We start from the raw sequence: 23,817 nt of genomic DNA, 5'->3' as shown, positions 1-23,817 counted from the left end.
GTTCGAATCGGGGGCTGGTGCAGTGGCTCAACTGGTTAATCCTCCACCTGCAAGTGCCTGTCATCCCAGCTACCCCATTTCCAACCCAGCTTCCTACTTGTGGCCTGGGAAAACATTAGAGGATGGCCCTGCACCCACGTGGGAGACTAACAGGAGGCTCCTGGCTTCCAATCAGTTCAGCTCCAGCCTTGTAGCCATTTGGGGAGTGAGCCAGTGGATGGAAGATCTTTCTGTCTCTCCTTTTTAAAATAAATCTACCTTTGAAAGAAAGGTAGGAGGAAAGAAGGAAGGAAGTTTCAGAATCGAGCCTCTTAGAGAACAACCTGTGCCAGCAAAATGGGTGCTGCAAGCCCTGCCTCTTTCGACCCCTTGGAATGAAGGGCTGGATCCAAGGCTTGACTAACCCTGCCCAAGAACCAAGCACCTCATCGCCGGGGGTGGCAGTGGTAAAGCACAAGCCACATGCTGACAGCCTCCAGCGCAAGGGAGTCTGGGCCAGGTGAGTTTACCAGCAGCACGTGCAGTGCCCGGCGTCAGAGCAGGTGACCTCACAACCCCAGGCACTGCTCCCCGTCACTCAGGTTCTCATCCAGGAGTCTGTTTGGCTTAATGTTCAGGATCACAGGAAGCTTACAGTAAATTCATTAGTTTCTATCACATGAAAAGTTTATGAAATGCAAAACATCTTTTCTACACTCAGGACCTTTAGAGTGTATTTTACAGCTATTACCTATCATTCAACCAAAACAAAAAATAACACCAACACCATAACACAATGACAGAAACAGATGCCCAGCTGGATTACATGCGAGGGGACTTCAAAAAAATCTGTGGAAGATAGAAATCAAACGTTTATTTTGGTACCAAAAAATTTTGAAATCCATGCACAGAAGCAGTCTTGAGAAAGTTCTTGGAGAATGTGTAGTATGGTGACATGTGCTGGCCGCATAAACATACAGGTTTCCATGATTCCAGGCTGCAGCTGTGATGTGTTCCTGCAGCAGGCCAGCATACACACACAGAGGGCACACGTGCTCACAACCCAGGGACAGGGCAAGTGGAACTCGTAGCCTGGACACCAGAGGCAGAACCACAGAACCCAGACGACCTGCCATTCTGTTAATTCAGAAAATTTCACAGGCAGGGAAAGAGCCTCTGCCCTTTTCCCACACCAGTGACCCCGAGTGAAGGACTCAATCGAGGTCTACCACATGGTAACAGGAATCCTCTCCTCTGAGTTCTCGCTTGTTGTCGCTGGGCTGTGTGCAAGCAGGAAGCAGGAAGCTGGATGCAGTGGCCTGAGGCAGGCATTTAGGCCAGGCACTCTGGTGTGGGAGGCAGGCATCTTAACCACATTACACCTGCTAGCCCGAATGCTGGCACCAGTCCACAATTTAATTTATTCTTGGGCCAACTTCTGCTGCTTTTCCAAGCACCTTGGCAGGTACTTGGTAGATTGCAAGTGGAGCAGCTAGGATGCAAACTGGTTGCCAATATGCCAGCTGTCCCAGGTGCTGGCTTAATACACTGTACCAACACCAGCCCTCAATTTTACAAGGTAGTAATTAAAAGAGAAAGGCTCTCCCATTAGGAAGACCCTCCACTATCAGGGGCTTACAGAAAGGACATGAGTCAGTGGTTCTCAACATTGGCTGCACACGGGTGTGAGCTGGAAAGCTTTATGCGCAGTGAGCAGAGTCAGGGAGCGTCTCTGTGTAGGGGCTTCGCAACTTCTGAACACTTCCCAGATGACTATGAGCTGATGACTATGAGCTGCAGCCGAGAATAGCTGCAGGTGGATCAGGACACCCCCCGCCCCAGCTTATACTGTAGACATGTGACATGCAACCCCTATTCCTACACAAATGTCAGGGACCAGGACACTGACTAGCACAGCCAGTCTAGAGAATGTTTCAATAATCTTAGATGTAACTAAACTTGAAATGAGCATTTACAGTTGATGAACTGCCCTTCAATCCAAGTAAGCAACTTTGCTGTCTAATGTACTAGAAATCCAAGTGTGATTTCAGGTGCAGGACTCACTCAGCTGTACTGTCCACTGGCTTAAGGTGTTTGCAGCACGTTTAGGCTGTGAGAGAGACCTTATCAACGTCCGAACATGAAAACAGAGAACTGCTTTATCTGAAAACGGTCCAATGGTGAACCACAAAAAAACCTTAGCAGGACTTCTCAGAGTTTTAATAGTTAACCCAAAAATAGAGTATGGCATACAGTCCTTGCCAACCTAGTCTGGCCAAGGGATTTTTTTTCTTTTTAAAAGGTCATATGATTTTTGTTTACATATGCTTTTGAATTTTGAAAAGCAGACAGACAGACAGACTGGCCATCACATGAAAAATACAGAGCTCTCCCATCTGCTGGTTCACTCCCCCTCAAGCCTGCAACAGTTGGAGCTGGACCAGGCCAAAGATAGGAGCCCAGAACTCCACCTGGGTCTCCCATAGGGATGGTGGGAACCCTTCCAGGGTATAACTTAGTAAGAAGCTGCAGTGGAGAGTGGAGTCAAGACTTCAAGCCAGCCACTCCGACAGGGAATGCGGGCATCCCAAGCGACATTTCAAACGCCCACCGCTCAGGCAGCATGCCAACCACCACACCAAACATCAGCCTCCATGAATTTCTACTAGTGATGGATCCACTAAATCAAGTAGGTCCATCTTTGCACAATTCAGTAGAGACCTACAGCTCAGCAGAAATCCAACAAGCCCTTCCCACTCCAGAGGGACCGAGGCACTTACCTTCTGTGCAGAAAACCCTGTGCCCTCGGTGGTGGTGACCTGTACTTCCTCCCCTGTGTAATCAATGCTCTGCACCTGCTCGAGAAAAGCAATTGTGAAGGAGGATGAAGGATGGAACTGTGTGACCTGGGTCCTTTGAGTATCCTATTATGGGAGTTTACACCTCCAAGACTATAGGGAACTATTGACTCAATGGATATAAAATTATAAAGTGTGAGAATATAGAAAATCTAGGGCCCAGCACTGTAGTACAATGGGTTAAGCCACCGCCTGTGATGCTGGCATCTCACATCAGGGTACCAGCTCAAGTTCTGCCTGCTCCACTTCTAATCCTGCTTCATGCTACCGTGCCTTGGAAGACAGAAGACATTGGCTCAAGGACCAGCAGTCCCTGACTCCTGGCTTTGGCACAGTCTAGTCCCAGCCACATGGCCATCTGGGAGAGTGACCCAGTACACAGCAAAGTACTCTCTCCTCCCAGCTCACTGTTGCTATGTCTTGCAAATATAAAGAAATAAAACATAATTTTTAAAAGAATTTGGAAATTAGTTTAAATTGAAATATACACTAAAAGGATCATCTCTATGATTACAATGTGTACCACAAATGCACTGGCACAGAATTAGAGGGGAAATGTCACAGTGAAAGTAACTGCCCTGGACTAAGAAGGCTGAGAGCAACCTGAACATGACCCGGGCCAGCACTGCTTGCAAACAGCAGCAACCCTAACTGACAAGGCAAATGCTACTGATCACAGGCTACGACTGAAGCACAGAACCACCTGCAGGCACAGGCCGACGTCAACAGGACCACTGGTCTGCTGAGTAGCCCACGGGCCCTAGACTTCCCCAGAACCTCCCACCGCTGCCCATACTCACTGGAGATCTGAGCCGAATGTCCAGTCCTTCTGCCAATTTTTCAATGATTACAGAGTAGCCAGGTGTCAGTAGAGTGTGGTCTCCATCAAACTGGGCAAAGAATTCATTGTGGTCCCAGGAGCGAGCAGACACCTGGGAAACAATGGGAGACACTGGGAACTCAGGAGGGAGAATCCTTGAGCCTGAGTCCAGTGGCCACTCAAGGCAGGAACACAGGGCTACTGGCCTCGGGGACAGGGAGACACAGCAGCCAGGGAGCTGCTGGGAACCCACGGGGAGAAAATCTCCCAGTAATGTAAGAAAAGTCTCACTTAAAAGGAGAGGCCTATGCGATCTCAGTGTGCCTACCAATCCTTGGTGGGAACCAAAGTGGACTTTCTACACTGACAATTGGCAAAGCAGAATTCCATGGAGGTGAGACTCCATTACTAAAGTCCGTCTGCAACACAGAAATTCTGTGTTGATATCCAGTTGGATCTGACAATCCTATGTGATTCCAATAACCATGAGGAACCAAATGGGAACAGGGAAGAATCCAAGAGGACAAACTTATTGCTCCCTGGAGTGTCTGCTGAAGATGAAGAGGGTGGAGGGTGATGCCCCAGGTGGCTGAACGCACTGGGCAAGCTTAGGTTTAGTTTAACAAGATTAACAGAGCAGAACGGCAAGGAGACACAACTGCAGCGTCTGGAGCGTGGTGCTTTACACTACACAACTGCACAGAAACACCTGCTGGGCCTGCGCAGAGGGCAAGGTCCTGTCCACCCAGCTCTGCCCAACAGCCCTGCTTCCTCTGGCTGTATGGGAAGAGCGGCTTCAAAGGCACGGGCAAAGAAGGGTTTCTCTCCTACTCTTGAAGTATATGAAACCACTGCAGGTTTCACATGATCTACCACTGGTGGCCAGCCCACCATTCTTTGTGTTCTGAAACCTCCCAAGATCCCCGTTCAGACATGCAAACCACACAGGCCACACGTGGCACACTGCCACGGCCCAGGGCGCGCTGCCCAGCGGCCCCCCGTACCTGATGCAGGTTGCTGCCACAGGCATACTCCAGGTTGCTGAGGTGGAACTGAAGCACCTGTTCTTCCAGCTCACTGAACTGGATCCCCGATTCCTGCTTGAAAGCCTTGTAGATCTCTTCTATCTTTTCTGCAAGGGCAATGGATCAGCAGAACAAAGAAATTTAACAAGATTCTCCATCCCTCCTCTCTCACCAGGCAAACCCCCAGAACTTCCCACATCTCTTCCAGGTGGAAACACGGGGTGGGAGGTGACGGGGGGGGGGCGGGGGGGGAGGGTCTCGTCATAGGACTAATTTATTTCAGGAAGTGAAACCTGAAGTGGGAACAAAGTTTGTAGGGTTGTGTATCTTTAGAAAGGTTTCCTTTCTGCTCACAGTGTTTCTTACTTTGCTCAAGATGATACATATCACCCGAGAGTCAGGTCCTTATCCTACCTTACTTCAGCAAAGTGGCCCACAGGGAGGAGCCATCAGCACAGTCCACGTGGACTTTCATCACCTGTCTTCAGCTACTGGTTCCTCCCAAAACCCAAGCCAGAAGTAACGACTACCTGACGTCTTACAGGCCCTGCTGCCCAATCTTTCCCTGGAAAATTCAAACTCACCCTGCAAGACTCCTGCTCCCACTTTCCCCTCATCATCCTCTGCCAACCCCCAAACCCATGTTGTGTGGCCAGCATCGCCCGGCACCCTCTCAGGCCCTAGATGTTCCTCATCAATAAAAACATACACTGGGAACTTTTTGTTTTCCAACAGGCAAGACAGACGGATGGAGAGGACTCCCATTTGTTCCTTCCTTACTCAAATGCCCACAGCGGCCCGGGTTGGGCTGGGCTGAAGTCCACAGCTGGGAAACTCGGTTTACATCTTCCGTGTGCTGTGGTAGGCACGAGCCTGCCCTGGTACCACACTGGCTCTCAGTGTCTGCATGGACAGCAAGTCGGAAGCAGAACAAACAGCTATGTGCCATATTAGGCTCAGGCTCTACCTGTGGTGTTGGCATTCCCATATGGGCACTGGTTTATGCACTGGCTACTCCTGAGTGTTCTGACTCAGCTCGCTGTTAATGGCTTGAGAAGGCAGCAAAGGATGGCTCAAGCGCTTGGGCCCTGCACCCACATAGGAGACCCAGAAGAAGCTCCTAGCTCCTGCCTTGAATTTGGCTCAGCTCCACCTATTGTAGCTACTTGGGGAGTAAACCAGTGGATGGAAAATCTCTCTTGAGTCCAATGCAATAGCCTAGTAGCTAAAGTCTTCGCCTTGCATGTGCCAGGATCCCATATGGCCACTGGTTCATGCCCCAGCTGCTCCACTTCCTGTCTGGCTCCCTGCTTGTGGCCTAGGAAAGCAGTGGAGGATGGTCCAAAGCCTTGGGACCTGGCACCTGCATGGGACACCTGGAAGAAATTGTTGGCTCCTAGCTTTGAATTGGCTCAAGTCCCACTTGGGCAGTGAACCAGTGGGCGGAAAATCTTTCTGTCTACCTTTCCAAAAAAAAAAGAAGAAAAAAAGAAAAAGAAAAAAGAAAACCCTCCTCTATAAAATCTGTCTTCCAAATTAAAAAAAAAAAATCTTAAAAAAAAAGTTGTAAATCAAATTCAGGAATTCCAACATGGTACCTGAGTACTTTAAGCAGTGGCTACTTAACCTCTAGGTCAAACACCCAACCCTAAAACTTTTAAATACAAAGACACTGCTCTATGAAGTCATTCCACTGCTATCTTACATTCCCTTCTTGGTGACGGGACTCTAGTGTAGTTAATTCTGACAGCTTTTCCAGCGAGACAACCATGTATCGTGAACATCACAGAATCCAAGCGTGGTTACAAACAGACCTGAGTGGGGCATAACATGTAGTTTTTGTACAACACAGGTTTTCATCAAAGTTTTTCCAGCTTTGGCCCGGCCTACCATTGGCTACTGCAGGCATTTGGGGAGTAGTAAACCAACAGTCGGGAACTCCGAATCTCAACCAAAAATAAAAATTAAAAACAAGATGTGCAGTTGATATACTACAGAAGCTGCCCAAAGGGTCTGAGGCTGAGCTGTTCTTCCTAGATCCCTGGGCCTCTGGCCACGTCTGGGGCCTCAGGAATAACCCCATTTCTGCCTGCTTATATATGCAGCTCCTGGTCTGCCAGTCTTTTAGTGGAAGGGGAAGAATCAAGAAAACAAGATAACACAGAAATAAAAAGGGAATGAAAAGGGCTCTGATGTAATTTCAATGTAAATTAAGGTTAATTCTTCAGTGCCCATTCCACATGAAACGGAATGCGAGCTTCTTAAGTGTTTGTCTTTTTCACCAATGGGCGAATAAGGTGAGGTTTTCAAAGGTGGAGAAATCCACCATGTGGAGAGGGTTCGGGGAGGGGTGGGGGGAATCCCAGTGCCCATAACACTGTGTCACATAATGCAGTACAATTAATAAAATTAAAAAGGTGAGGTTTTCAGACAGCTGAAACAGTGAATGGCAGGATATAACTGTGACTTTATGTAGAGATGTGTACACTACTAGCAAAGCTTTTAAGATTCCACGTTAGGAAGATGAGACAATTTCTTACACAGTAAGCACCGCTAAGCCTTCTTTAACGACTTCTATAAAGTCAAGGCCAACGCAAGGCATGTTACTAGCTCTTTTTTTTTTTTTCTTTGAAAGAGATATAGAGAAAATGCCAGTTAATGACGACCAGGAAGCTGTAAACTACTAACAATTCTCAGACTAGCTCCGGTCAGGCTCATAACTGACCTCAACTCCAGAAAACTTAAGAACCTGTTACTTGGTTTGAGAATGAATTTAACCAAAGTTGACTGGAATATATATGGGCACTTAACTGGAATTACAAGATTTTTAACTTGGTGCAAAAAAGTTCTGAAATCCATGCATTTATACAGGTCTTCAAAAAGTTGACAGAAAATATGTATTATGAAAATTCTATACACGAATTTCAAAGTTTGTCCAAAGACAAATTTGCCTTTTAATTCGCATTCTCCACTAACTTGTAACAGATCATTGTTTGGAACAATGTTCTGTTTCATGGTTTGCCAGTCAGCAATTTACTAAGGGTGGTCAGAGTACATGCTTTTAAGAGGTGGCAGGTTAATTACGGAGGCAAAGCAGGAGGAGACAAGTAAGACAGCTGCTGTCGCCGAGTTTACTCCCAACAGAGACGAAACATCCGTCAGCCTAAGAAATGAGAACCCTTGCAAAGACACAGTTGGAGCAAATGAGCTTTTATCAAATTGAGTTCACAGTTTAAGGAACTCCAACAAGCCTCCACGAACTACAGGTGAATGTGTTCATGTTACAAAACTGTAGGTTACAGAACTCTTAAGCCCCACAGTAAAATCTCAGTTTGCACTTGTATGGCATTATTCAGTGTAGGTTGTCCTGCTTTCCAAAGAGTTTTAGTTAGTAGGATTTGTTCAAGTAGCAAACATGAAAGATTTTGAATTAAACTTTTTGAAATATGATACACACTCTTGAATCCTTAACCAAGACATATTAGAAAAAAAAATTTTTTTAAGGAAAATTTAAAAAATTCTGGCACACAGAGTTTTAGTTAAAGACTTTCCAGGGTAATGATTTATTTACTTATGGCTTACCTCACATTTCCTCTGGCAAATGTAAAAGTAACCACTCAGATAATTCTGTAAGGCTCATGTGTGTGTGTGCATACAGAGGCATGGAAAAGCTTCCTGGGGAACGTGGGCTTCCCCGTGAGGGGCAGTCCCGACAGTTCATCAGTGCAGAAGGAATGACACTAGGAGAGGCCAGCCCCACTGCAGACATCCAACCTCACGGACTGACGGTGCTTAGGTTAGCAGAGACGAGGATGGACCACGCAGGACACCGTTCCCCCCATACCTCCTAAAGGGACATCCTGGAGCTGAGTCTTATCCTTCCTCCACTCAGAGACAACATCCAAGAGAGCATTAAAATGAAAATCCATGCGCTTGTCAATAGTGGGGTCAGTTATTCTTCCACCTTCCTGAATTAAGTCACATCTTTCTCCAAATTTATGCATGCTGATGCCAAGCTTCAAAAATAATAAGAAGAAGGTGAACATTTTTTTTCCTGGAAAGAATATGCAGATTCTAAGCTGAAGTCAGACAGAGCTCTTGTGGAGAACAGGGTCTAGCCACCAAGCAGAGACGCCGAATGTGCTTAGCTGTGACCAGCAGGAAAGTCACACAGTGAGGACAGCAGCGTGAAACCTGCGAGACTGCAGGAGGGTGACAGCTACAGCACTCGGCCACGCGTGGACGACCTTCCAGGTAAAGCTGTACATGCATGCTCTAACACTCCCCCTCTTTTCATAAGTGAGCACACACACGAGCTCGCACGTACACACATACACACACACACACACACACACACACACACTGAAGCCAAGATTGAGTAAACAATCCACTGACTGCTTCAGACAAAACCTTGAGTCTACCAGGCCTTCGGGGAAAAAAAAAAACCACATGAGGACGCCAGATAAAAGACAAGATGCCCAGTTAAATGTGACTTTCAGATAAATAACACCTATTTTTTAAAGTGTAAGTATGTACAGGTACGGCATATGAAGTATTTCATATCTGGGACATACTTGCACTAAAAAAATCAGTTGCTTATCTGAATGTCTAAAGAATCTTGTAGTTTTATCTGTTAAATCTGACAAACCTGAAGTTATGAAAGTATCAAGTTGCTTGAAAATATCAAAAGAAGAGAGAAGTTCCTGGGGGAAAAAATCATTGAAATCCTCTAGTTCTAGGTAGAGGTAATTGTTCTTATTTCCTTTGCAGAGGGGACAAAGGGACTGTCGTAAGGTATCACGCTAGAGAATGTTAATGCTACACACACACAAACTGACAATTTGGCTTTTCCTTTATCCATAATAATGGATATATATTTTTAAAGAAAAAGATCTTAGTTCAGCAATAACACAGACAAGGATTATAAACAATAAACAAATGAAAAGATCACCTTTTCACCCACATACAATAAATGTTAAAATAATCACAGATCATTAAGCAACATTCTTCACCACACAATAAAATCTTAAACTCACCTGCTCACACATCAGTGCTACCGGGTTGTTAACACAGCCATTGACGATCTGGGCTCCTCTCCCCACCGTAACGCCCTTCAAAGATTTATCATCCCATACTCGGCCTCCGATTCTGTCTTTGGCCTCCAAGACAGTCACCTAAAAAGACAACGACACACAGTCAAAGCAGACACAGTACTATAAACACGTACTGGGCACTGTGAAATCCTCTCCAGGTAAGTTAACTTATTCTGTCCCTACAGAAATCATATTTAAAAGAAGGCAGCAAGGATAGAAGCCAAATCAAACGTTCAAAGGGACACTCCGGGAAGGTGTTTGACACAACAGCTGGACACTGAGCAAGATGCATCATAGAGTGGCAGGGCCTGGTTGGAGTGCTGGCACCTCTATTTATGAAGCAGCTCGTTTTTAATGATTTATTTATTGTGATTGGAATGTCACGTATACAGAGAGGAGGAGAGACAGAGAGGAAGATCTTCGGTCCGTTGATTCACTATCCGAGTGGCTGCAAGAGCTGGAGCTGAGCTGGCCTGAAGCCAGGAGCCTCCTCAGGGTCTCCCAAGTGGGTGCAGGGTCAAAGCTTTGGGCCGTCCTCGACTGCTTTCCCAGGCCACAAGCTGGATGAGAACCTGGGCCGCGGGGACACAAACCAGTGCCCATATGGGATCCTGGTGCGTGCAAGGCAGGACTGTATCCACTAAGCTACCATGCCAGGCCCTATGATGTAGCTTTCTGCTGGTGCATGTGGTGGGAGAGAGCAAATGACCAAGCAAGTGCCTGGGTGCCAGCTCCCTCCCCCACCGGACACCTGAATTGGCTTCAAGGCTCCTGGCTTCCGCCTGCCTCAGTCTTGGCTATTATGGTCATCTGAATAACAAGTCAGCAAAAGCAAGATTTACTCTTTCCACCTTTCAAATAATAATGTTTTTAAAAAACGTGTTAAAAAAAAATGAACAGGACAGACTCTAGCAAGGAGATGTGGAGGTCTGCTGGAGGAGCCCCTCACACTGTTCTCAAATCAGATGGTAAGACCACCGGATGAACTACCACATGGACCGCGCTTCAAAAGTTTTCACTACATAGACTAAGACATGAGATACCTATGTATGCAGCACAGTTCTTTAACATTGCAAACAGGTCTAACTTCCTATGACACAGATATCACTAAAAACAAACAAAAAGCAGCTAAGAGCCGTTCTGTATAATTACAACCTCACGTGCAGGCCTGACCATTTCCCATACTCGGGGTCTTCTGTCTCCAAATTCCATTTCCATTTCCTTCCTTTCTTTTCCTTCCCTTTCCATTCCTTTCCTTCACTTTCCTTTCCTTTCTTTCCCTTTCCTTTCAGCTCATTGAAAAAAAAATTTAAATTGAAAAGTCAGATTTCCAGAGAGAAAGAGAAAGATCTTCCATCTTCTAATTCACTCCCCAAGTGGCCAAAATAGCTAGAGCTGAACCAATCAAAGCCAGGAGCCAGGAGCCTCTTTCGGGTCTCCCACATGGGTGCAAGGCTTTGGGCTGTCCTTGACTGCTTTCCCTGACTACAAGCAGGGAACTGCATGGGAAGTAGGGCCACTGGAATTAGAACCAACACCAATATGGGAAACCAGTGCACACAAGGCGAGGACTTTGGCCACTAGGCTACCACACCAGACCAAATTTCTGATGCCAGGGGCAGGAGAGCTGCTATCCAGTGGACAGGCAGGTCTTGTCTCCAGACCCAGGATTCAAAGGGCTGCATTCCCTGGGGGATGAATGCTACTCATTACAAAGCCGGTCATTTAGTTCCTGGTTCCCTAAAACCACTCCTGCAGTCTGCTCTAGAGGGTTCCAGTTTAGGCATCTCCCAGGTCCTCCAGAGGAATCTAATCCCTAACCGTGAGCAGAGTGGGGCTGATCTCCGGAGTCTGCCTCAAGGATGGTGGAGGGGAAGGGGACAATCAAAGGTTCTAGATGTTCTTTCTCAGGCTAAATTCTTTACTTTGTAATAGAATCTGTAGATTCTCAAGTAAAACACAAACAAAAAACCAAGGCCCTAACATCTAAAGCGGAAATATCAGTCGAAACACTTGGAGTTTAATAGCACGCAGACGGCATTTCAAAACGCAAGCACATGGCCTGATTCCTCTGAGGGCTCTCTCGGTAATCCAGCACACGGCGCTCCCGTTCTACCAGCAGGAAACCTGTCTTCACCGTTCTTCTACTCTTTCAAAATCGTTTCCCATAGAAGATACCGAGGAGGAAAAAACTGTCAGGGTAAGCATTTGGCTTAGCAGTTCAATCGCCTCTTGGGACACCCACATTCCATACTGGAGTGTCTGATTCAAGCTGTAGCCACTTTCTGATGCTGCTTCCTGCTAGGATCCCTGACACCAATGTGTAGCTGGATCCCTGACACCAATGTGGGAGGGCCAAGATGGAGTTCTGGGCTTCTGGCTTCGGCATGGCCCAGATTGAAACTGTAACAGCGCGTTTAGGTACTGACCTAGTGGATAGAAAAGAAGAACTGTCCTTCCCTCCCTTTCAGTCTTTCAAATAAAAAATGAAAACATTTTTTTTTAAAGTGTCATTTACTTTAAGTGAGAGACCAAAAAAAAAAATGTGAAAAGTCTAAATACATTTGGCTAAATTTATACTTAGGGTTTCAGGGACCACCAAAGTCCTTATAAAGTAATTTTTTTTTTTTTTTTTTACAAAGGGAAAAACATACTGGGTCTAGTAAGTCACAAGAGTCTAAGGGATGTCTAAATGGAATGAATTTACTAATTAGGTACTGAATCACTCAAAATATGTGCTGTTACTGTCTCCTTGAGTTAATTTTGAACAGCAAGGCAGCAGTGTCACTTTATCCTATCTTTGGGAAATAAGTTACCTTTAAAACATACAGCAGCACAGCCCCAGGCACACACAGGCAGGGGTCACCATGCCCCGCTGAACAACACCGACCTGGCTTGGGCAGTGCACCTGAGAGGCCAGTATTGGTCACTCGGGGGGTTGCTGCCTGTGTCCCTTCCAAGTCCTGAAGGCCAGTCACCTGAGGCCCCCTCAGGAAGCCCTGCCTTGACGGGATCTGCCCTGGATCCCCCTGATGGTCTATGGCATCTGCAGGCAGCCAGTGCGTTCATGCCCTCTTGGCTTTAGACCACCTTGGGATTCCAGTCCCAGAGTGCAGAGCCGTGGGTGTGGGCCCTGAATTGGCAGACACAGCCACATGCGGGACCACACCGCCTCGTAGACTCTCATACACAGCAGAGGAACATGTCCAGATGCACGTCAAAGGTAAGCTTGCCTACTTGAGTGAACCAAGTGGAGATGGAGATCTCCACTATCTCCCCAAAAGAAAAAAAACAATCCAGCAACTTCGCAGAGCAATGAGGGTCATCTATGTTGGTGTATCAGACCAAACAAAACAGTTCTTCTGTAGGTCCAGACTGCATCTCACCATTCTGCTTCAAAGATCAGCCAACATGCCACAGCAGCTCAGTGCTGCAAGACTTGTACTTGCTCCCCCTGCTCATAATCTGGAAAGAGCAACAGCAGATGGCCCAAGTGCCCGGGGCCTCTGCGACTCCTACGGGAGACGCACAAGAAGTTCCTGGCTTCTGATTTCGGCCGGGCTCACCCGTAGCCGCTGCAGCCATCTGCAGAGAGAATCAGTGAATGGAACATCTCTTTTCTCTCCTGCTAACTCTGTTTTGAAAGAGGAAAAGCAGCTGTGAAGAATGCCTGCATTCACTGAACCTGACAGAATTGTAAAGCTGAGCCACACAAGCAAGTGAGAAAACCAAGAGAAAAGGCCCGAGTCAGCATATACAATGCTGACCACAAGCACACTTCTTGTACAGAATACAATTATTAAAACACTATGGAGTTGTAAAATAAAAAATTCATGACTTTTGCAAAGACTACAATGTATTAACTGATCTATGTTTCAGAATTTACATAACTAAGTTGAAGATTACATTAATTCCACATACAAGAACATTCCTAATTTCAATCTACTCTGCTTCTCATAATATCTAGTATTTATTTCCCTCTGTAAACTATACAGACTAACCATGACCCATCGATGCTTACCCTTTGTGTTGTAACACATTTTTATTATCATCCACACTGCTTAACAAAATTAAGTTGTTCAAAAAATTGTATGCACTACTGAGACTTGTTAAAACTACTTTACATTATACTTAACATCAGGCAAAATATTAAATTGTGAATCTAAAAAAGCAGGGTTTTCTTCTTCAATGGAAGCCAAATAGTACATAAGAAAAACCAACAAAACTGAGTTTCTTAAAAAAAAAAACTGTTATTTAATATCTGAGACAAATGTAGCATTAAAAAAAAAACAAAGAAAATTCAGTAGTTATCTTGCTTCTCAAGTGTCTTATTTCCCTCCTTTAAAAAAAAAGTACAGGGCCCAGTGCGGTGGCACAAGTGGTTAAGGTCCTCGCCTTGCACGCCCGGCATCCCATATGGCCGCTGGTTCCTATCCCGGCGAGCCCCGCTTCCCTTCCAGCTCCCTGCCTGTGGCCTGGGAAAGCAGTCGAGGACGGCCCAAGGTTTTGGGACCCTGCACCCGCGTGGGAGACCTGGAAGAGGCTCCTGGCTTTGGATTGGCATAGTATCTGCCGTTGCGCTCACTTGGGAAGTGAATCATCGGATGGAAGATCTTCCTCTCTGTCTCTCCTCTCTGTATATTCGCCTTTCCAATAAAAAAATAATAAAAATAAATCTTAAAAAAAAAGTACAAATCTTGAAATTTGTTAGACTTATAGCTAACACAGAGTAATTGTTAAACGGTATTCACTGGATGCACACAAATTTCAATAAATGAATAAACAACTGGGGCTTCTGTGATGGCTCAACTGGCTAATCCTCCACCTGGAAGCACTGGTACCCCCAGTGGGTGCTGGTTCTCACCCTGGCTGCTCCATTTCCCATAGAACTCCCTGTTTATTGTCTGGGAAAGCAGTTGAGGGTGGCTCAAAGCCTTGGGTCCTGTACCCACATGGGAAACCAGAAGAAGCTCCTGACTCCTGGCTTTGGATTGGCTCAGCTCTGGTTGTTGCAGTGATTTGGGGAGTGAACCAGCAGATAGGTCTTTCTGTCTCTCTCTCTGTAAATCTGCCTTTCCAATAAAAATAAATCATTTTCTTAAAAAAAAAAGAATAAAAAAGTACAGCATTTTAAAAGCCATAAAATCCAGGGCTAGCATTGTGGCACAGCAAATCAGGATGTCTCTCAATGTGCCAGTTCAAGACCTGCGTCTCCTGCTTCTGATCTGGTTGCTTGCTAATGTGAAGGCAGCGGATGATGGTTTCAAATATGTGGGCCCCTGATACCCGTGTGGGCGACCATGATGGAGTTCCTGGCTCCTGCCTTCAGCCTAGCACCCCCGGGTGCTGCAGCCATTCGGGGAGTGAATTAGCAGATGGTAGGCAACTCTGTTACTCCCTCTCTCTCTCTGCTGCTCCACCCTTCAAAGAAATTAAAGAAAAAAAAAGTCATTTGATTCTGTCTCAAGCAGAAGGTTAAATAACTGCCTGCTTGCTTCCAAAGGCAAAGGCTTTTCACAGCCGATTCTAAGGGTATGCTTGATTTGCCTAATAGGATCTGACTGGCTTTTGCAGAAACTTTCAGGCAACAGTGGATTCCAAGCTACTTGTAACTCATGCTTCTGCAGAAACAAGGGGCTGTCCCAGTCACTCTGGTTTGTTGTTACCGACCTGCAAAGAGCCCCTGCCTACAGCAACATGGAATGTCTTCTGACTTGCTCATTAGAGCATACAATTCTCTGGGCCTTTCAGAAGTTTGTGGAAAATGCATACTATGAAAAAAATGGCATGGCTTTCAAACTTTTTGCACCCAAATAAACTTATATTTTAATTACATTTTCCATGAACTTTTTGAATAATCTTGTATTTTTTGTTCACTTTTATTAAATCCGTTTTAAAAGTTCTAGAATATTTAGCATCTTTCACTAAAATCAGAGACTAACTTCAAATTCTTAGAAAATTCAGATTCACAAAGCAGTTAACCATCTGCTTCCACCTACATGTTCCAAAAATCTTACCTTAATTCCAAAGTTATGCAGTTGCCTTGCAGCTGCTAATCCTGCTGGACCAGCCCCAATCACAATGACGGATTTCTTTAAAACAAAGAAAGAAAGAAAAAGAATAAGATTCTAAGGCAAACAACAGTAACCACCATTTCAGTTGGTCCATCAAGTACAAACTGTCAACCCAGCAAGAACTCATGTACATTTTTCTGATGCCCCTAGAAAGGTCTTTTCCTAAAGACTCTTTTCTACCACTTGCAGAAGCAGGGCTGAACATTTCCTCGTGGGGGACACACATTCTGCAGCAGTCTGCTGCTGTGGTGTTACTTTGACTTGTGTCGCCAACAGGACCCGCAGTCACCTACGCTGTGATAGTCCTTGGGAAGGAGACACTGGTCGGCTCCCACGCTGAGGACTCCGGTGTTGATGAGACCTTTCCTTGTCATAAAATACAGTATCCTTTCCACTTCCTGCACGCAACGGATGCGCACCAGACCCCGGACAATGATGTGAGGGATGCATTTCTGAGGAGTAAGTGCTTCCTGTGTTTGGAAATGAAACCCAAGTGTTAAAAACAAAACAAAACTCAATGAACTCAATTCAATAGGAAGAAAGCAAATACATTTAAAAATGGACCATGAAAGGACCTCAGTAGACAGTTCTCAAAAGACATGCGAATGGCCCACAAGCCTATGAAGAAATGCTCAACATAATTGTTCAGCAGGAAAATGCAAATAAAACCACAATGAGGTATCATCACACCCAGCGAGACTGACTACTGCCTTACCATAACAGCCACCAGCAAGAATGTGGAGCAAAGGAACCAACGCACAACAGTTGGTAGGAAGATAAATAAGCCACTATGGAGAACAGTGGAAACACCTGAAAAAGTTTTAAATCACTGACAAATGACCCAGGAATATAGTATATGTGCCTGTAACTAAAGAAAATGAAATCACTGTCAGAGATACTTGCACTTCCATGCTACCTGTTGCATGAGTCATAACAACCTAGACACAGAATCAACCCAAGTGGGATCGGCCCTGTGGCTCAGCAAACTAATCCTCCACCCTGTGGCGCAGCACCCCATATGGACATGGGTTTGTGTCCCCGCCCTGCTCTACTTCTGATTAGCTCTCAGCTTATGGCCTGGGAAAACAGTAGAGTATGGTTCAATTTCTTGGGGCCCTGAACTCACAGTGGAGACCCCAAAGGGGGCTCCTGGCTTCAGACTGGCTCAACTCCAGCCATTGCGGCTATTTGGGGGAATGAACTAGCAGATGGAACACCTTCTCTCTATCTCTCCCTCTCTCTGTAAATCTGCATTCCCAATTAAAAAAAAAAAAAATCAACCTAAGTGTCTTAACAGATGAATGGATAGAGAGTGTACTGAATACGCACAACAGAACTGTATTCACCCTTACAGTCAGGTCATTTACAACAAAGTGGATGAAGCTGGACAACTGTATGTCAGGTGAAATAAGCCAGGCACAGAAACAGACATTACATGATCTAACTTCGCACGGAATCTAAAATGTTTAACTTACAGAAGACCAGAGTAGAATGGGGGTTTCTTTGGGTGGGGCGGGGCAGACCAGTGTAGGGAGATGCTGGTCAAAGGATTCAAAATACCAGTTAGACGGCAGGAGTATGCTTAAATAACATGGTGGCCACAGAGATGAACAGCATATTATACACTCAAAAACGGCTGAGTAGAGTTTAATTTCCAACAATTAAAAAAAAGTGAAATAACGCACATACTAGTGTGACCTAGATATTCCATAATGTGTACATATTTCAGAACATATTATACATAATAAAATATATTTTATGTGTGAATTAAAAAAATTAATTTGTGGTTATTTTTTATCTGAAAGGCAGATTTTATGAAAGAGAAGAAAAACTGGAGAGATGAAAGAGAGAGAAAGAGAGAATCTTCTCCGTCCACTGGATCACCCCTAAAATGGCTGCAGTGGCTGGAGCCAGGCCAGTCCAAAACCAGGAGCCAGGATCCTGGAGCCCCCTCCCAGTTTTCCACGTGGGAACTTCTTCTGAGTCTCCCATATGGATTCGAGGGCCTGAGAATGTGGGCTGTCTTTTGCTGTTTTCCACATACATTAGTAGGGAGCTGAATCAGAAGTGGAGCAATTGGCACTCAAACTGGCACACATATGGGATGCTGACACCACAAACTGAGGTTTAATCTACTATGCCTTTGTGGGGCCACTAAAATGTTAATTTTTTAAAAAAACTCTTCGGTGGCTCAAGCACTTGAAACACCAATATCCTGTATCAGAATTCGTGGGTTCAATGCCTTGCTTCACTTCTGCTTCTAGCCTGCTGCCAACACACACCCTGGGAGGAAGCAGATGCTGGTTCAAGCAGTTGGTTCTTCACCCATGGAAGGATCAGATGAAGTTCCTAGCTCCTGGTTTCAGCCTGGCTCAGCCCTGGGTGCTATGCATACTTGGGGAGTGAGTCAGAGATGGAAAATCTCTTCCAAATAAATAAATTAGAATTTTTAAATAGTATTCCCACTCTTTCCTGGCCTTTAAATTTACCTTCAATCCTTTCCCAGGGGGGTGGTCTGTGATGCTGGTAACATTTAGTCAGCCAAGCAGAGAAAACATCATAGGACACAGAGGTGCATAAACTGAAGCTCTCTCCTTGAGGGTTTATAAGCCAATCTTTGGTGTTTTAGTCTCCCTTGTGGCACTGCCTTTCGCTGAACCCCTTTGCACCCAACCTTACACCTAACCCTTATTCTCACTGGAGATATACTTTGACTGAATGTGGCCTAAAGTGACAACTATGTTGGGTTTGTGAGCCCCAGGGGTGGGGGATCTGGCAATGTTGGGATACCAGGTCTGGGTCCTTGGACATGTGTGCAAGAACATGTCCTACTTAATGAAAAAGATGGAGCAGTGGACACAGGCCCTGTTGTAAAAGGAGAATATGACAACACATTTGGTGCTGTAGCAGAGGAACAGAACTAACAGGACAACTACCCAAACAAACAACAGCAGCAAAAAATCTGGGTGAATGGAGCCAACGGACACTGGGAGGGTGACATCATCCTCAGATCGGTGAAATTGGCAGTATTTCAGAACTATCCAAACCATCCAAACAGAACAGTTGGCATATGTACACACTGAGACTCCAAGGTGACAGTTCCTCATCCCTGGGTACTGGGACGTAAGGAAAGTCATGAGTGGTTTCCACCTTTGTCTCTCCCTTTCCCTCAAGAACAATAAGAAGAAACAGCAAATTTGTAAGCAATGACTACACCCAATTTTCCCTAAACTGATTGTTCCCACCATGACCCATCAAGTAATCATTATTTAAAAATTTCATAATATAAATAAATGAACAAAGTGGTGACTTTCCTCAGTAGTAATTATGCCCTACCTGGAAATATGTAGAGACACATATATTGAATATTTCTAATATGAAAACCCCAATAAACCTTTAAAGTCTATGCAGTCTTCCCCAGTCTGCAAGGAATCCCAAATCCAAAACATGCCTGGTCCCTTATGCTTTCAGTAAGGGATATACATCTATATTGGTTGCCATACTTGGCAAGTGTGACTAGCAGGTAGAGGACAGAAAGAGGGATGATGAGAGAATAAAGATGTTGGAATAGGGTAAGGACACATTTAAATGGATGGAGGAATATTAACCAGGGTGAAGCAAGAGGGCACATTCCAGGAAATAAGAGAGGACAGAACAACAGCAGAGGGGTACCTGAACACTGACAGATACAGGAAAGCAGCAGACACAACTATGTAGTGTTGCAGTGACTGATACTCCAGCAGCATTCAGCAAACGGCGATCTGAACTCCACCTGCAGCCGGAACTCCACCTTGGGAGGTGAACCCAGACAAAGAACTGCTTGTCCCTGCTTGTCTGTTTGATTTGACCAGGAGCAGAGACAGAGCACCAGCTCCCAGATAGGCAGTGAGTGTGAGAACAGGGTGGATTTCATAATCAAGTCCGCCTCCTAGAGCCGAATTAAGTACCATTTTGTTTAAGGAGGCAAGGGCTATGGGGCAGGACTGCGCATGCACGAAGCTGGGAATGAACTCATTTCTGGCTCAGCGAACTGCAACAATGTGGCATCTTACAGATTCCACCCAAGACAGGTCCTGGTAGCCCTCTGATCTGACACCAGCAGATCAAGACGGCCAAGCAGATCTACTAGTGGTACATCAGGGGCCATTTTGTACAGAAAAGCTTTAACTGCAGGGTCGACAGTGCTGAGCTCAGGAGAACTCACTGAGCTCAGTGGATTGCACTGGTCCCACAGGAAAATAATACCAATTATGACATTTATGGGTCAAAATAGGTCCATGTGGCCCTCAGATTTAACGGCCAACAGGTTCATGCAAGATCACCAATAACAACCTAACTATACATGACACCTGGTGTCTCCCTAATCCTAGGACTGTTCCAACCACAAGTGGGAGACAGGTTGTACAGACAACAGTGCAACCTCAGCATGGGATCACAGGAGGTGGAGACTGGTGAGCCAAGAGTTGGGGCTACAGAGACCATGGTGGAAATCTAACATAAGAACCCAGACCTGGAACTCACTGGACGGAGTGGCACAAGTGACTGCAAACAAAGAGCCATGTACCAACTGCAATAAGTAAAATCGAACTATAGACCTGTGGGTGACAGAGCTCAGAAACCTGCCCCAAGGAGAAGAATCTGATAACCAGAAGTTCAGTGACCAAGAGCAAAAGAGAGAAAGGCACAATGAATATTACTGAAGAATCCCCTGCAAAGGAGCAAAACCGTTTGGTAACCTCAAAGTTAACTGAGAAAGACATCAACAAAATGGGGATACAGATTTCAAAATACTTGTTATAAAACTTCTTAACGAGAAGCACATTAAACAGGCATTCAAGGAATTCAAGGAATATGTCACACTGGAAATGAATCAAATGAAAGCTGATATATCAGAAATGAAGAATATAGTAGAGCAAATTAAAGGTACAGTAGATAGAACCAAATTACCACCTATTTGTATTAACCCTGAATGTAAACGGCTTAAACGCATCAATCAAATGTCATAATTAGTGGAATGGATTAAAAAACAAAACTCATCTATTTGTGCCTACACATTTCACCAAAGATCAGCGGAAACCGTTATCTCATGGGGAACTCGCTGGGGAGGGGAGAGTGCTTGGGGAAGGGATAAGGGAAATCCCAGGGCCTATGGAATTGTATCATGAAATTATAATAATAAAAAGAAATAAAAATAAAAATAAAAACACTGCTATTCAGAAGCAGGCAAAAAAAAAAAAAAAAAGAAAGGAAAGAATGGTGCCAGGCATCTTCCCACACAGCCAGGGACAGCCCTCCCCACCTCAACACTGAGCCGCCCTAGACAACAGCAGGGCCCAGGTAAAGCAGCTCTCTGCGAGTGTGCGGCTGACATGCCCAACTTACTTTGCAGTTCGTGTACCACAGAGCCAGGATGAGGTTTCTCAAAGCCAGGTACATGGTGGGATCACGGGAATACTCAGGGAACTCATAGAGCTCATCCAGCTCCATCACGTCCGGCCGCACGCACAGGGCCTTGCCGCATTCGTTGGGCTGGTAGAAAGGCTGGAAGTACTGGTTCATGCCTGGAACTGACAAGTGACACAAACAGGCAGCTCCTGCAAGGGCAACTTCCAAACCCAGGAGAATCAAAGAGCAAAAACCAACCCAAAACAATAGCAGCACCCAGCCTTGGTATTTCTCCCCGTCAGGGAGGCAAACTACACATGAACCAAACCATCACCGTCCCCACTCTTTCTGATTGGAATGAAATGTAAATTTTCTCAAAATCTTACCTCGCTCAAAAATGCAATAAAATATACTACCTATACTGTCTGAACGCTCAGGAGTGTAAAGTATACTCACAGTGTGTGCCGCTGATTCCCAGAACTCAGACCAGAATCACTGACATTCCACACTTCCCGAACACACACCCCTTGTGGCAATTATCTTTCATAAGTATCTTTAGTTGGCATTTTCTGATTACAAAATGGGCAGGTTCACATCACTACCCCCGGATGATGGACACAGGGTGGGCTAGCATTCAGGGGATACTCCATTCTTACATCAGCTTCAATGAATACAGAATGATATTGAAGTACAGCTTATGCTATCCTATTCAAAATTTACAATCTTGTGAACATTTTTGCATGTCTTTAAACATGACCCTAATGGCTTTTTGTTTGTTTATTATTTAATCATTCCACTATACTGGGGATTTAAATTATAATTAGTTATTTCACTACTACAAATAATATCAAAACAAATTCTATGCATTCATGTAGGCTAATTTTCTGGAAACACCATTTCTGGATCAAAGGGCACTTACCTGGAAGGCTGTGATGCCCACTGACTGCCAGACTGTCCTTCCTAAACGTACCCTCCCCATAAGAGCATGTGAGTACCTGTTTCAGGATACCTTCATGAACACCGATAATCACCATTTTGGCTTTCATTTTCAGACCAAGAACATTTTAAGAGGGCCTAGCATTATCAGTGAAAAACCTTAAGATGGGCAACAAGGTAAAAATATATTCAGATTATGAAAAATGCAGTTTGCTCATACAGAGCGAGAATTTCCAGAATTCTTGCTTCTGTACCAAAAATTCGATATACACGTTTAAATTCCCTAAACAGCTACCACTTGTAAACGCTATCTAAACAGTTGTTATACTACATTATTTAGGGCACAATGACAACAAGGAAACTCTGGGATCTGTGTTGTGGCTCAGCAAGTTGAGCCACTGCTTGGGAGCACCCCTTATCAATGCCAGTTGGAGCCTCAATTACTCTGATTCTGATGCAGCTCCCTGCTAATGTGCCTGGGGAAGCAACAGCTGATGGCCCAAGGCCCTGGGCCCCTGCCACTCACCTGCAGGGCAGTGACGGAGGTCTTGCTTCTGCCCTTAGCCCTTGTTAAAGGCTGGCTGCTGAGGCCATTTGGAAAATCAACCAGAGGATGGAAGATCTAGCTTTCTCTCTGCCTCTAATTCTGCCTTTCAACATATAAATCTTTTTTAAAAAGAAAAAGTGTGCAAGTATTCAGTACAAATGCAACTTTCTCCCTGAGTATTTCTGATCCTTGGTGGAACCTCCTGCTGGGGACCACCCAGAAGGCTCACCATACAACAAACCCAGGGAGCAGGGACCTGCTTTCCCTCATGTGTCATGTAGGCTGGAAATGAGCTTCGGCATATTGCTACCCGCACATTTCAGGGAGGACACGCGGCAAGCAGGGGCCAGGCTGGGTGCTCACCAAGTGCAGAGGGGGCCACCTTGGAGTGCTCCAGCTTCCCAGGGCTGCTGGCAGCGGCACGGTTGGTGCTGGTGCAAGAGGGGCTCATGCCGACGCAGTCGGGGTAGTAGGCAGAAAGCAGGGGCGCTGCCACGCTGTCTTTCAGTAAAGGAGGTAGGATGAGCATGGAGTACCACCAGTGGCTGGAGACTTCTGACACTCTCTGAAATGGGCCAAGCAGAAGAGGGCAGTGGCAGATGAGAAACGTGTGTGCCAGTCCCACCAGGAATAGATGATCTGCTTCATCTCATCCACCCTTGATCCCCGTTCTCAGCTTCTCTAACCATCATACTTAACACTTCTTAACTAAGTTCTGCACACACAGACTTAGGGGAAACAATGGGTGATGATACCTGGAGTAAATGTTTGCCAGGCAGAATTATTTCCAATATACTCCCAGCAACCTCCCTCTTCCCCAAGCACCTACCAACATCAGGTCAGTCTTTTTTTTAAGATTTGTTTTCATTGCAAAGTCACATATACAGAGAGGAGGAGAAACAGAGAGGAAGATCTTCCGTCCGATGATTCACTCCCCAAGTGAGTGCAATGGCCGGAGCTTATCCAATCTGAAGCCAGGATCCAGGAACTTTCCTCCAAGTCTCCCACGTGGGTGCAGGGTCCCAAGGCTTTGGGCTGTCCTCGACTGCTTTCCCAGGCCACAAGCAGGGAGCTGGATGGGAAGTGGAGCTGCCGGGATT

General features: G+C 45.5%; 1 protein-coding gene across 1 annotated transcript in view; it reads right to left on the bottom strand.

Moving 5' to 3' along the window:
• KDM1B (lysine demethylase 1B) overlaps positions 1 to 23,817 on the bottom strand; it is a 59,438-nt gene that overhangs the window by 8,856 nt on the left and 26,765 nt on the right. Inside the window, exons 8-16 of the mRNA XM_040967742.1 lie at positions 23,081 to 23,282; positions 21,232 to 21,416; positions 16,143 to 16,319; positions 15,793 to 15,867; positions 9,719 to 9,856; positions 8,527 to 8,698; positions 4,662 to 4,789; positions 3,638 to 3,769; positions 2,760 to 2,834 (exon numbers count right to left, since the gene is read on the bottom strand). Of these exons, the coding sequence (XP_040823676.1) occupies positions 2,760 to 2,834; positions 3,638 to 3,769; positions 4,662 to 4,789; positions 8,527 to 8,698; positions 9,719 to 9,856; positions 15,793 to 15,867; positions 16,143 to 16,319; positions 21,232 to 21,416; positions 23,081 to 23,282 (1,284 nt within the window). The remainder of the gene's footprint in view (positions 1 to 2,759; positions 2,835 to 3,637; positions 3,770 to 4,661; positions 4,790 to 8,526; positions 8,699 to 9,718; positions 9,857 to 15,792; positions 15,868 to 16,142; positions 16,320 to 21,231; positions 21,417 to 23,080; positions 23,283 to 23,817) is intronic.

Source organism: Ochotona curzoniae, unplaced genomic scaffold (assembly GCF_017591425.1).
Source record: "Ochotona curzoniae isolate NIBS_2020 unplaced genomic scaffold, NIBS_Ocur_1.0 scaffold_461, whole genome shotgun sequence".
In the NCBI taxonomy this organism is placed as follows: Eukaryota; Metazoa; Chordata; class Mammalia; order Lagomorpha; family Ochotonidae; genus Ochotona; species Ochotona curzoniae.
Note: the sequence above shows the minus strand (reverse complement) of the source record. Positions and strands in the feature narration are given on the sequence as shown.